Source organism: Xiphophorus maculatus, chromosome 24, assembly GCF_002775205.1.
Source record: "Xiphophorus maculatus strain JP 163 A chromosome 24, X_maculatus-5.0-male, whole genome shotgun sequence".
NCBI classification, from domain to species: domain Eukaryota; kingdom Metazoa; phylum Chordata; class Actinopteri; order Cyprinodontiformes; family Poeciliidae; genus Xiphophorus; species Xiphophorus maculatus.
In genome coordinates, this window is record NC_036466.1 from 4,251,565 (window position 1) to 4,265,346 (window position 13,782).

The following is a 13,782-nucleotide window of genomic DNA, read 5'->3' on the forward strand; positions in this document are numbered from 1 at the left end:
CATCTGTGTATATGTTACCTATCGCATTCCTACTGCATGAGGTGACTGGAAACAAATAAAAAGCTTCCGCTGAAGGTTTCGTTCACAGATATTTCATTTGTCTTTCATTTTTACTATGCTGTTTGTGCAAAAAAAAAAAAAAAAAAGAAACTGAAAAAAAGAAGTGCCGGTTGGGATAATAGTTTAGTTGAATATTTCCCCAAAAATGGTGCCGCTCCGAAGTATAAGGAACGTGTCGCTTCAGTGTCTGAATAAGACGAGACTGATTATGAACACCAACTCTGTGTCTGAAATATGAATATACCTGAAATTTTACTATAGCTCATGCAACTGTTTATATTCACCGCCTTGATTTTTAATGACTCATTATGTCACCAAGCTTAGTCAGGTGTGATTTTAATTTGAATATTATTACATGGAAACAGCATAATTGCAAAATTGTGTTTTTTGCGACATGAGCAGAATATTGAAGACGTTTTGTCATTCGGAAGTCATCGCCATTTTCTGATGAAACCCAACACACAGGACATCGGTAGCTCAAATTGAGCCACTGCTCGATTGGTTATGAAATCAGGGGGAATTTTGGACATTTTCAAAGCAGTCAGACAGACGTGGGGTCGAGGATGAAGGGTGAGAAGATTTAGCTAGAATTGACCAGAATCTTGCTGTTGATGCTACACAAGAACACAAAAAGACAACCTTGGGTTCATTCTGCACTACAGACAAGGTCCCACAAGGCTGCCTTTAAATATATATCTATAATCACTGCATGAAGTCTCAGAGAGTCATTTTGACCTCATCATTTGTTCTTATAGGGGAAAATGACCAGACGTAGGCGGTTCTTATTGCCTGATCCGCTTTCACCTTGAAGCAACTCCTGCTGCCTCTAATCTTAAACCTTCTTGATGGCTCTTTGCCGACTGATTCCCAGCACGCTGGATGTTTTCCTTTTCTGACGGACTTTGACCTCACTGGCCTTCTTAATTATGTCCTCTAAGACATTAATTTCCAAACTTTTCAGCCTTATTTCAAACCAAATAGCTGTCATAAAGATGGTCATAACAGTCAGTTACTCAACAGGGGCTTAATTTATCTGGGGACAAAATGCAATATTTTTTCAATCTAATTTCACCCTGAGATATAATCTCCCTCTACATACAGTGACGCCCCTTTGCGGTAAGCACTGCTCTAGGGAAACATTTGGGTATAATGAACTCTACGGGGGTTTTTCCCCCTCTTACTGACCCACTGTCACCATGTTCTTATACTCAGAATGAGGAATTAGTGCAGAGTTGATAAGTTGATTTGTTTTCTGACTGAATTTGATTGACTTGAACTCATCATGGACTGCCACGGTGGACCTTAGAGGGCCAAACTGCAGACAACCGCTTAAGTGTCGCGTTAGAGAAAATATATTTTCTAAAAAAAGAAGAGAAAAACCCCCACAAACTTAAACAGTCTTAACCAAATTAAAGAGAATAAAGAAGCCAGGAATCTAAGTAGTGGGTGAGATTGGTGAGTGGCATAACTAAGATGGACAAACACAGTTGGGTTCAATGAGCTTGATTTCTGGGACAATTAGCTGGACTAAGAAACTGGAACCAAAAGGAGAAACAGGCTTAAAGAAAAATCTATGAAAAAAAAAAAAAAAAGAAGCGTAACATTAAGAAGGACATAACGCTTACTAAACGTAGAAATGAACGCCAAACCTAAACAGCACAAATGAAACTAATGAGGATGAATAAGAAAACCGAAACACCGACACAGGAACGTGACAGGAATAATCCAAAAGAAAAAATTCATAATCAGGACAAATGAATAAAGTATGAAACCAGACATGGCAAAACCTACCAAAAATAAATAATAATTCAAAAAAACATTCTATAGAATTAGCTCAGAATGGATGGATTTGTATTATAATGTTTCTTCTTCCAAGTAAATTGAACTGATGAGAATATCTCAGCATTTGGGGGGAAAAAACCCCAAAATAAAACTGTTTTTTTTATTACTATTAAAAAACTATTACTGGTTTTGTTGTTAGGATTGTGTATCTTATATTTCTTTTGCTTTTGACTCTTTTTGTTTGTTTGTTTGTTTGTTTGTTTGCATGCGTCGTCTTCTGTTGTCATGGCTTGACTGTTTCGCCGTTGCATTTCGTCTAATTTGTGTTCATCACATCAGGAAGTGAAAGGTGTAATTTAGCCGTCTGTCTGTCTGTACGGAAGAGTGGAAGTGACTGACAAAGCAGTGATTGTTTCGCAATGAAACTGAAAACGAAATCACATTTACATTTTAGACTTTCTCCGTGTCTCAAGATTCGGTCGAGGAGAGAAAAAAAAAAAAGGAAAGAAGAAAAATCCTTACCTTGAGATATATCCACTGAGAGGTGACTTATTTAAAGTGCTTATGGCGATGTGATTAGACTTGAACATATTTAACCTTTAAGTAAAAATGGGAGAGATGGGGGAGGGGAGCTGCTGGGAGGAAGAAGGGGCCAGCTGATTGAGATTGGCCGATGCGGCCTGCCGCCTCCGGCCAGATTAGCGGGAGGTTTGGGTCGGTCAGCCATCGCCGGCTCCGTGTTCAGATAAACTTTCCTGCCTCACAGCTGCCGCTTGATACCGAGCCACAGTTTTCCTTTCTATCTCTGAAACTCACATCTTCACATTTAAGGACCTGGCTTATGAGATACAGAGCCAGAGAGAGAGAGAGAGAGAGAGAGAGAGAGAGAGAGGGAGAGTATGAGAGTGGGGCCCTGTATCCATGGCAACCCCAGCCAGGTGCGCTGGTTCATATGCAATTCAGGTAATTCAACACCACAATGAAAAGCAGCATGCATATAAGGTCAGTGGTATTCAAATGCACCACGTGTTCCTGAGCTCTGTGTTGACCTCCCGGCGCGGCCATGTGACCTGATCTCTGCCACGGCGCCCCCTGCTTGACTGGCATCTAAAGGCAGACGAACAACGTCGACGGAATATTATTCATCCGCTGGACATCGCAGCGTCAACGCAGAGACGGTTCACCTAACGCGAGACGCGCGTGTTACATACACCGCCAAGAATTGGACTGGGCCGTGATTTTTTTTTCTCTATATATTTGTATAACTGCTCGATTAAAAAGAATACACGGTGTGAGATACACTGTACAAATGGAGGAAGAGGAGATCAAAAGAAGGGAGAGACAAATTAAGGAGAGTGACATGGAGGGCTGGATGTCGATGGGGGTGTTAGAGACTTGCTTTAAGCCGGGGGCTTTAACAGCTGGGTTTAAGGGGAGAGGAGAGGGGTTGGCTTCGGATTGAAGTCAGGTCTCTGCTTCGTGTTCCCATCCTCCTCCCACTCACACAGCGCAGTGCCTCCTTTCAGATTTCTCCTGATTCATTTTCTCGGTTTTGTCACAGTTAAATGTTTCAGGTCAGCAAATAAATTTGCAAACTGCCAAACAAGCAGAGCTGCGTTTGGTATCGAGTAAATGCTTGGCCAGTATAAATAGTATGATGGTTTTTATTATTTAACTGTCCCTCCAGTTTTTTGTTTTTTTGTTGTTGTTTTTTCTGAGATGATGTTGATCACGCAAAATCAACAGATGCCCACATTTGTTTCATGCGCAACTGTGAGTTTATTGCAAATTTACTGCAACAAAGGTCAAAATCATTTAGTGTTGCTAAATCCCACCTGGAAGATTTAGGAAACAATTTCTGTCACATCCTGGGTTGGTTTGATTATTTGGTTCTAGTCTTTTTTATTATCTGTGTTCCTTAGTCTCCATCTTTGATTAGATCAGTTTGGTTTCTGTTTTACATTAGTTCAGTTCTTCTTAGTGATTCTAGTTTATTATGTTTTATTTCTTGTGTCTAGCTACTTTATTTTATTAAAACATTCATCTACTAGCTGCCTCTGTCTCTGCATTTGGGTCCATCAACAGACGCACAACAGGGCAATTTCTTTGTCACTTTTTTTTTTTTTTTTTGAAGGTTTTATTGGCTCTAGTGGCCTTTACGCGAGAGTGGTCAGACAGGGAGGTGTGTAATGAGAGAGGTGGGAAGACATCAGGCCTGGATTTGAACCTGTGACGTCGAGGATTTTTATTTTGGTTGCAAAATTCAGGAGCGGTTTAAGTTTTAGAAATCGAACTTCTGACTTTTAGATGTTTTTGTTGCTTTTCCTTGGAATTGTCTTGTTAAAACTTAGAACAGAAGTTTGTAGGGGTCTTACAAAAGACTTAATATTTTAACATGATAAGCAGAAACAATAGAAAAACAAATTATAGAGCCCATTTTAAAAAGCCTGCGGCTCTGTGCAGTGCTTGATCTACCTTAACTAGGAGATTGGTGATATTATCAGTCTTCATCTATGATTTTGCAGTATATTTTTTAATATTATAGTTCTTTGTAAAAAAAAATTTGTACTAAATGACTCGGAGCAAGTCTAACTTAGAACTTTTAAACATTTCTATTAATACTTGGGCTTAATAAACCCACCCTTACACCACATTGGAAGATATATATAGATAATATTTAAAGAAAAAAAAACTTCAGTTTTCTTCAAGAAAATTGAGGCAATTTTATTTTAGTTTTTTAAATTATTCCCTATTTTAGCTCCTACGACTAAACCGCAGCTGCAGGCACACGAAAAGGTGCAGTTGAGGATGCAATCGTTCATTCATTTTTCTTGTGAATGAATGGTCAAAATATAATTAAACTGAAAACATGCACAGAATTTGCAACAGAGGATCTCCAGGTGCAACATTCATTGATAAAAAAAAAAAGGGGGGGAAGCTCTCCTCTGATGCTGGGCTAATTATGGTTAGCTAAGGCTATCCTAGCCGGTGGTCATCATTACCGGAAATCAATGCACAATCAAGTTTCTGACATGCAGTCTCGCAGTAGAAAAAAAAAAAGGCAGCCTGGTGACGGATGTTTATCAGATTTGCTGTGAGCTCTCGATGATAACCAGGTGCTTCATTATCAGGGCTGGAAAATGCAGATTTTAAGATTTTTACTATAAGCTATTTTCTTAACAGCAAGGTCAGATCAAGATTATTTCCACATTGATGGGAGTAAATCAGCCAGGAGGAGAAGCTGAGCACATCCACAAGTGTTGCTGGTGTGTATAGGCAGGGCGCCTGGAAATGACCTCGTACATATAAACGATGGCCATAAATTGGACTGAAATCCCATTCCCGTCCTCGCAGGATTTGGACCAGCTGTAGCTGCTTAGGACCAATTTCATTCCCGCAGAAAGCATCCTCCTGCGCCGAGCGGCGAGAGTTAATGAGCACATTTCATGGCTCAAGTCAACAAGCACAGGAAGAGCAAGCATGTTGCGGTTTATTACCTGATAAATAATGCAGCCGTGGTCTTCTCATTCAAATAACCTGCTAATACAAAGCCTTGTCAAGCATTTTGAAGGATGACTCGCGTGTATTTGATCATATTAGGCGAGGATTAAAGTAATTTGACGCGACTGGAGCGGAAAACGAAAATAAGGAAAGATTTTGCTGCCATCACCTGGCCAATAATTGCAACTACAGCTCAACGGTTTGTTTTATGAAACCTAATGTTTGTATATGTATATTCTAGTCTTAAATTGTCGCCACCACGACCCAGCGTGCAATGTATGTACCTCTACCAATTGCTAAAAAGGTTTCCTTTCCCCTTAAATGAAATGTACTTAGTTAAATGGATACAGTTTGGATATACAAGATGTTTTTCTAGCTCTCAACGTGGAGCATTAAGAAGACGAAAAACAATGGCGAGGACAGAGAAACATTTTTATTCGTTTTAAAACTAAACTCTTTAGTTTTGTCATTTTAGTGCAGTCCTCCCTCCACTCCAGTAGGTGGCAGTAGAAGGAAGAATAAATAATAGCTTTTTATTTATTTCCGAGAAAAACATGAAACGTTAAAAATTATATTTACGTTTATATTTGCTGTTTCGTTGCATTATTTTTAAGTAAAGTAAGCTAGAAAAGGCTACATTCTCGGTTATCTTCGTGTCGGCATTTTCCGTAACCTTTCGGCTTCACCCGCCGACCCTCGGAGCCTCTCGCCAGAGCTGATCCTTCGCTGTCGTCGTCCGCCTCGTCCTCCTCTCCGTGTTGTTGTTCTCGGTGACGCGACGGAGGTGTAGCCTGACGCGGTCTCTTACGTGTCGGTCTGAATAAAAGTGGAGCTCCGTAGACCCGGGAGTGACGAAGCGAGTCCGTGTTGGTAAGAGGACACGCGTCCGATGTTTGCTAAACAGATAATATATATGGCTGCCCGCTGACGATATTTGTAGCCAAATTTCCGCACAGGGCCAACAAAGAGATCATGGCGGCGGCTGTTGCAGCGGCGGAGGCTCACAAAATGAGTCAGTCTCTGCAGGCTGAGACATAGGTATTAATGTGGGAGTGGGTTGTTGTTTTTTTTTTTATTTAATTTAATAAAATGCACAGGAATTGGTTTCTGAACCACATTGCTCTTCAACGTTAACCTAGCCTTATTTTCAACCAGTAATGGCTCATGACGGATGAAATAAAGTAGTAAATGTGTCCTCTTGTAAAGAAAAAAAACTGGCATGCAGACATTTCCCTCCATGCAAGCTTCCAGCTAGCAACATAGCGGTATCGGCTAACACGAAAGCTACATTGAAATGCTAACAATGCTCCAAACATTGAGATATATATCAACATTAAGGCTATGTAACTGCAGTATTAATATATCACAAATGAACTTTCGCTAAACTCTAGCGTCATTCATTGCAGTGATGTTAGCCACATAGCATGCTAACATTAATAGCAAAGCTATCCCTAGCTGTTCGTGTAGCTGCAGGCTAGAAATAAAACGATGCGTAGTTTTTAACGCCATTCAGCAGTTTTTTGTTGTTTTTTTGGGGGGGGGGTTTTGCCAAGTTTTCCTGTAGCCCAGGTGAACTTTGGTGCAAAGTTTTAACTGTGGTTGTTCTGCAGCGGGTGAAGCTGAGCCACACCCTCCGTCAGAGCCACAACTCAACATTTCCAAGCTGCTGTGCAGTTTTTTTCTGCACAGCAGGACAGAGCAATGTGGACGCAGCTTTATCACCGGGCTTTCCTGACTGTTTCAAGCTTTGCTGTTTTTTGTTTTGTTTTGTTTTTGCTTGTTTTTTTTTTTTTTTTTTATAAAAGCGTTGAGGGAAAATCCCCCAAATGCACCAACCGATTCTTCTTACTGCCGTTACGTTACAATTGTAGCACAGCTATCAATGACGTCATTGCTATTTTTTGATTTTTGAAACGGACGAGAGGGAAATATGTCATTAACACCCATAAAATGAAGTGCCAGTTTTGGAGCGACTAAGAGGCGCTGAATTTATTTAGGTTTTCAGCGTATTACTAGCCTGCGGTCATCTGTTTTACAGACGTGCAATTTATTTCTTGCCGATTGTAGTTTTATGTATGTATTTAAACTTTTTCTTTTAAGTTTTCACCACCAGAGGGCGTCACATTTTTCCCGGAGTAAAAGCACGCAGGAAACTGTCTTTTTCACTTTTCCGCCTGTCTTGCTACTTAAATATTGAATCATGTTCTTGCATATGTATAGCATATAAATAAACGTTGCAGCAAACCATTGGGCGATCTTAGTGCTTCATAGTGGCAATTAAACACTTAATAAAAAATAATAATAGCAAAGTACTTTTAAATTGTTATTGGAAAAGTAGGTCTGTATTATCTGGGTGGCTATAATCCCAAAAATGATATACATTTTAATATGAATATTTTAGGCTAAAGTAGTTTTCAAAGATTTATTTGCGATTGTATAAAAATAGTAATAATATAACTGCTTTTTTTTTTTGGAAGTTGATATTTGATTTTTTTTAGCTTGTAGTGTGCGTCATAAAATGCTGATAAAATATATATATATATATATAATCATTCCTATATATGTATTTCATTGACGAATTTCCTGATTAAAACTAAGCACTTGATTTCCTTAAAGATTTCAGGACGTTATGAATTAATGACAATATTTCATTTAGTAATAAATTGATAAATAAAACCCATTTGCAAGATTGTTTTAATAATAATGTAAATACTTCAGTTATAGTGGCACCACATGGCGTATTGTTGATTTTTCAAGCCTACCTTTTATTATTAGCTACATTTTCTGCACTGCATATAACTAATAATATCAACCAACCTTCCCCAAAAAGTTTTATTGTGAAGGATCTGTGGAATATGCCAGACTTGTTCCAGTTTTAAAAAGGTTTCGATTCGGTTTCAGAGCTGTACCGCCGTGAAACTGGATTTAAACCAAATTAAAATCACAGGTTTGTTTTTTTTTTTTTGGTGGAAACACATCAGATTTGTTCATGAACCCAACGAATCTTCAGTTTGTGGAGCAGTTCTGTCTTTTGTGCTGGAGAGGAGAATTCATGGTGAAGCAAAGCAGTCCCAGAGCACCACACCGCCACCACCAGGTTGAATTCTCAGTAGTTTTCTTCCACCTGGAAAGTGGGTGAATCAGAGGGAGGTTTTGGTTTTGATCAGCAGTAGTTTGTATTTTAAACTCATGTTGGTTCGGAGCCCTTTTTTCTCGGAACTCTTCCTGGTACACAAACCAAACATGTAAGAGCGCATACTTTCCCACAGCTCTGTAGGACCTGATGTAATGTTTCTGTTCGCTGCTGATTCTAGATGAAGATGGAAGCTGGTTCAGAGGTGCAGCAGAGCGGCGAAGCAGCAGTCTCTGAGTCCGAGGCCCAGCAGATCACCCTCGCCCAGGTAATCCCCTCTTTCCCTCCCTCCGTCCACCGTGGCCGACTTCCAGACCGCCGCTCGGGTTGGTTCGTTAAAGCCGAGCCGTTGGCATGCTGCTCTGTCTGCAGGCGTCCATCACAGCAGGCCAGGTGACCTCCAGCAGCCAAGGGGTCACCATCGTGCAGCTCCCCAACGGTCAGACGGTGCAGGTGCACGGCGTGATCCAGGCGGCTCAGCCCTCTGTCATCCAGTCGCCTCAGGTCCAGACCGTTCAGGTACGCCGCTAACTCGCCTCGCCGCGCCCGCCCAGGCCTCTGCCACTCAAAGCCCCTCTGCTCTTCCAGATCGCCACCGTGGAGAGCGAGGACTCCCAGGAGTCTGTGGACAGCGTTACGGATTCCCAGAAGAGGAGAGAGATTCTATCCAGACGGCCGTCCTACAGGTCAAGAGAGGAGAGAAGAGGAAGACTTCTCTGATGTTTCAGCACCAAACCTTCAACATTTGCTCTGATCCTCCCAAACAGGAAGATTCTCAACGACCTGTCGTCCGACGCTCCCGCCGTGCCTCGCATCGAGGAGGAGAAATCTGAAGACGACTCAGGTCCAGCCATCACCACGGTTACCATGCCCACCCCCATCTATCAGACCAGCAGTGGGCAGTACAGTAAGTTTAATCGTGGGATGGTGAGCTTTGTGTGGAGGAGGTTCAGGTGTGGTCTGTGGAAGCTGAAGCAGCGGTTCCCTCTGCAGTCGCCATCACGCAGGGCGGGGCCATCCAGCTGGCCAGCAACGGCACCGATGGGGTCCAGAGCCTGCAGACCCTCACCATGGCCAATGCCGCCGCCTCGCAGCCCGGCACCACCATCCTGCAGTACGCCCAGACCAGCGATGGCCAGCAGATCCTCGTCCCCAGCAACCAGGTCGTCGTTCAAGGTGAAACCAAGGACACTCTTTGCTAGTTTACCCAACAACTTTACTGTGTTTCACTGACTAGATCAGTCGTCACGGCGCTGCGCCACTTCCTGTTTGTCTTAAACGTATCCGACATGTCTGTCGGTTTCCTCCAATCAGCTGCTTCCGGCGACGTCCAGGCCTATCAGATCCGGACAGCTCCAACCAGCACCATCACGCCGGGTGTCGTCATGGCAGCGTCTCCCGCGCTGGGAACAGGAGGCGGCACAGAGGAAGTCACACGGAAACGGGAGGTCCGGCTAATGAAAAACAGGTGCTGGTTACCGTCTGGAAGTGATGCCAAAAAAGTTTTTTTTTATTTTATTGTATTTTTTAAGTAATACGAAACTTTATTGGGCTGTGTGTGTGTGACGCAGGGAGGCAGCCCGGGAGTGTCGCAGGAAGAAGAAGGAGTACGTGAAGTGTTTGGAGAACCGCGTGGCCGTACTGGAGAACCAGAACAAAACCCTCATCGAGGAGCTCAAAGCCCTCAAAGACTTGTACTGCCACAAATCAGAGTAGAACGCCCCACCACCCATGTACAGAGACTCCGCTCAGAGCCGCACCCGGAAGCCACTCCTCCTTTTCTACGTTTCCTGCTTTCTTACGAAAAAAACAACAAAAAAAAACTGCTGAAAAATCTGACGGTGGGAATTACTGAGACATAAAACACACCTGTCCCTCTTTACGCATCGCTTTTCCTTCATAAGAGGACAGTGAGCGTTTCAGAGCTCATGGAAAGCATTCCAGTCACTTGGGCCCAATCAAGCTGGGCTGAATCACCAGCAAAGAGGAAGTGACATCAGCCACCTCCCAAAAGGCCGGTCGCATGATAACTCAGAGGTTACGTTTCTATTCCTAACTTGCATTACTCTGTTACCTAATCACGCTATGAACTGTAGGTGGGTCGTTTTAATCTCTGACTTGTATTTTGTTTATTCTCAGTTTATTTGCTTCTGTGACGCCATTTTTTATTTTTACTACTATTTTTTGACATATGCCTTTTTAGGACAAACAGCTAAATATGAACTGTAAAATGCAGCTTTAAAAATACAGTATTGAACTTGGGAAACATTTGAGACACCATTTGTCTTTTTTCCCCTTTTTTACTAGAAGATAAAAATATCATTGCTAAATCAATGGTTTTTCTAGCTTTGGGGGGTTTTGTTTTCTTTTTTTTTGGTTAAAAGTGAATTTAAACAACTGTCATGAACATTTAATTTTAAAGCTAGTTTTACTTTTTTTTTTTTAACAAAAGACCTTTTGCAGTAACAATGAATATCTGCTTAAATATAGTAAAGTTAAAAGTACACCTGTAAATAAGAGGGTTTTTTCTGTATTAAGACATAATTGGCAGGTTGTTTTTGTTTTTTTATCAGGTTCAAAAAGTTATTTAAATCTAACCTAATTTGAAAAAGTCATAATTTAATGCAGAAAAATGGAGAAACAATGTGGAAAACTGAAATGTAGCCTAATAAAAGTTCAGACAGGTGACCTGGCATGTCACATGTCCAAATAATCACCCCTCCACCACCGTGCTGAACGGTTGGTGCACTTAGTTTTTAACTCTCAACTTTTGAAATTGGGCCATAACTTTGATAAATGACATTATGTTTTAAAGACATGACTTTTAGGGCCAGTCTAAGAGAATGCTTTTTTTTTATTACAAGAATAAACTCATAGTATGAGAATAAACACAATTGTTATTATTATTGTTAAATTACAACAAAAATCATTTTAGTTAAGATCTGATGTGACCATTGTGGCAAGCTAGTTATTGTTTTTTTTGTCCTCTTCAACATAGACTGTTTTCTTGTAATTAAAAGGTTTTTTTTACTTAGTCTGGTCTTAACAATCTATATAAATACTTAGAACCTGGTAAAAAAAAAATTAATACTTGAAGATTTAGAGGGTGTACTTACTATTCATCATAACTTTATTTGCAAGCTCACTGGATAAACAGATTGCTTGTTTTATAATGTACAATATGCCTGGTTCCATATTTGGACAGTTTGGGAGGGAAGACGAGTTTCTGCAGTTTAACGTTCCATTTTATCCTCAACAGGAGCTTTTTTTAAAAAAATAAATAAAGACGCCCACGTCTCCCCCTCTCACCTGAGGAGTCTGTAAGACAACAAAGCAGCGTGTGCACTTTCCTTGCTTTTACAATCCCGAGACATTTTTAAAAAAGAAATTTGAGAAGCTCAGAGCTAACCGCTCCCTGAACCAAACGCTGACGGGTGTTTGGTTAAAGACGGGATTTGGTCCAAATTTCACGAAACCCTGAAAACGCGATGTATAGTAAGTCCAAATCGGAACAAAGCTGTAATTTTTATGAAACAGAATGCCATATTGTACTCTTATGTATGGTCATCAATTGGTATGCTGTTTTTTATGTTGCTTTTTAATTTTTTTATTCACGTTTTCTAAATGTCAACATTAACATGTATAACAGTGCATTTATGTTAGAGCCATATAAATGAGAGTTTTGGCAGCTGAAAATAAACATGTTCTTGTTCTTTTCTTCCTTTTCTTTTAAAAAAAATTCTCTTAAACCCTCCTGGATTGCTTTGTAAAATATAAATCTGACTTGTCATAAATCCCTTCTTCTAGGGAGTCTGGACGCCTTGTACAGACGGATGTCCCTGTCTTTGTCGTAGTGGACCTCCTCCACGGTGAAGCTGCGCCTCAGCATGCTCAGGAAGCGCGCGTCCCGTTCGTAGCGGATCTTGCAGGCCAGCAAAACGACGGTGCTGCCCGAGCATAAATGCTCCAGGGTCCGCAGCAGGGAGGGGAAGGTCTCCTCCAGGTAAACGATGTCCGCTCCCAGAACCACGTCAAATCCTCCTTCCGGGAAACGCTCCAGGCCCTGACCCCAGGTCAGCTCAGAGACCACCACCAAGTCACCGGCCGGTGGGGGGAGGTTGGCCGCAACGTTGGCAGACAGGAACTCCAGGGCAGGCTCCCTGTCTGTGATGGTCACATGAGCACCTGGGGGGGAAAAAATGGATGTTTTATGAATTATTGTTCAGCCTTTTTTTCCCCAATAATCAGCATCAGACAAATGCTATGAGGTACACTTTAAATGCATTCATTTTCCAAAACATGAATGCTAATATATATATATTTATCTGCTTTTAAAGACAGACTTGTAGGGTGTAAACCTAACATAAAGTGCTAAATATCGGCTTGGGTACTGGCCTTGGGAAAACACCAATCAGTCAGCTCTGAGCTTACCCAGCAGAGCTGCCACGATCCCCACCAGTCCCGTCCCAGCTCCCAGTTCAACGACCTTCTTCCCCTTCAGCTCCACTGCTCCGAGCTCCAGATACATACACATAACAACCGCCTGGAAAGGGGGCAAAAAAAAAAGGATATTATTGCAGATTTCTCCCGAACCCCATGGAGTTGCGGCAAAGCGAGTCGCTTACTGCGTCCCAGACAACTGCAGCCACCCCCAGCCTCTTCCAGTCCTGAGCCAGACGGAGCTCCTGGTTGGCAAAACGGAATTGTGCTGAGGAGTTATGGAGTTTGGAAAACGCAGGAAGCGGGTTTTCCTCGTAAGGAACAAGAGCCATGCTTCAAATAAATAACATAGCCAGTGTGAAAACTCTTCTTCTCGCATCTTGACAGCTTTACTGACTCAGTGGTGCCATCTTCTGTGACTTTTTAACATCAGCACCGGTCCACTTTTAAGTGTACATTTGTTTAGTTCTGCTGATGTTTCGGTACCAGTCCACGACAAAATACGGACTTCGGTCCAGACCGAACATCTATCATAATAAAATGTCTTAGATTAAACAGCACAAAGCGGTCTGAAGCTAATCCCATCGATGAACGAGTCGACCAATCACGTTACACCTTAAATAATATTACCCAATGAGAGAGCGTGTTTTTCTGAAGGCCGTTCGAGAGGCGTGGTATCTTCATTAAATTAATCATTAATCAATTAGCTTTGAAACGTCGTCGCTTCCGTTTCATTGGCGCTAGGTATTCAGACTAATAGCATAGTAATTAAATGTATTTAAGATAACGAGCTGAATATAGACATTAATATTTTGTCAGACAGCAAGTTTAACCAAATTTCATGTTAAAGAACCATTCAAAAAGTG

At 41.5% G+C, this 13,782-nt stretch overlaps 2 protein-coding genes across 2 annotated transcripts; one reads left to right on the top strand and one right to left on the bottom strand.

Moving 5' to 3' along the window:
• Positions 1–6,058: 6,058 nt before the first annotated feature.
• On the top strand, positions 6,059–12,187 carry LOC102221737 (cyclic AMP-responsive element-binding protein 1-like). The gene is made up of 8 exons (XM_005802535.2): positions 6,059–6,213; positions 8,658–8,744; positions 8,849–8,995; positions 9,065–9,162; positions 9,244–9,383; positions 9,470–9,652; positions 9,791–9,944; positions 10,048–12,187. Exons 2-8 carry the CDS (start codon positions 8,658–8,660, stop codon positions 10,190–10,192), a joined length of 954 nt encoding a protein of 317 aa, XP_005802592.1. The 5' UTR covers positions 6,059–6,213; the 3' UTR covers positions 10,193–12,187.
• Positions 11,754–13,624, bottom strand: mettl21a (methyltransferase like 21A). Its single transcript, XM_005802534.2, has 3 exons — positions 13,102–13,624; positions 12,908–13,019; positions 11,754–12,661 (listed from the first exon to the last, which is right to left on the bottom strand). Exons 1-3 carry the CDS (start codon positions 13,246–13,248, stop codon positions 12,264–12,266), a joined length of 657 nt encoding a protein of 218 aa, XP_005802591.1. The 5' UTR covers positions 13,249–13,624; the 3' UTR covers positions 11,754–12,263.
• Between the last annotated feature and the right edge of the window lie 158 nt (positions 13,625–13,782).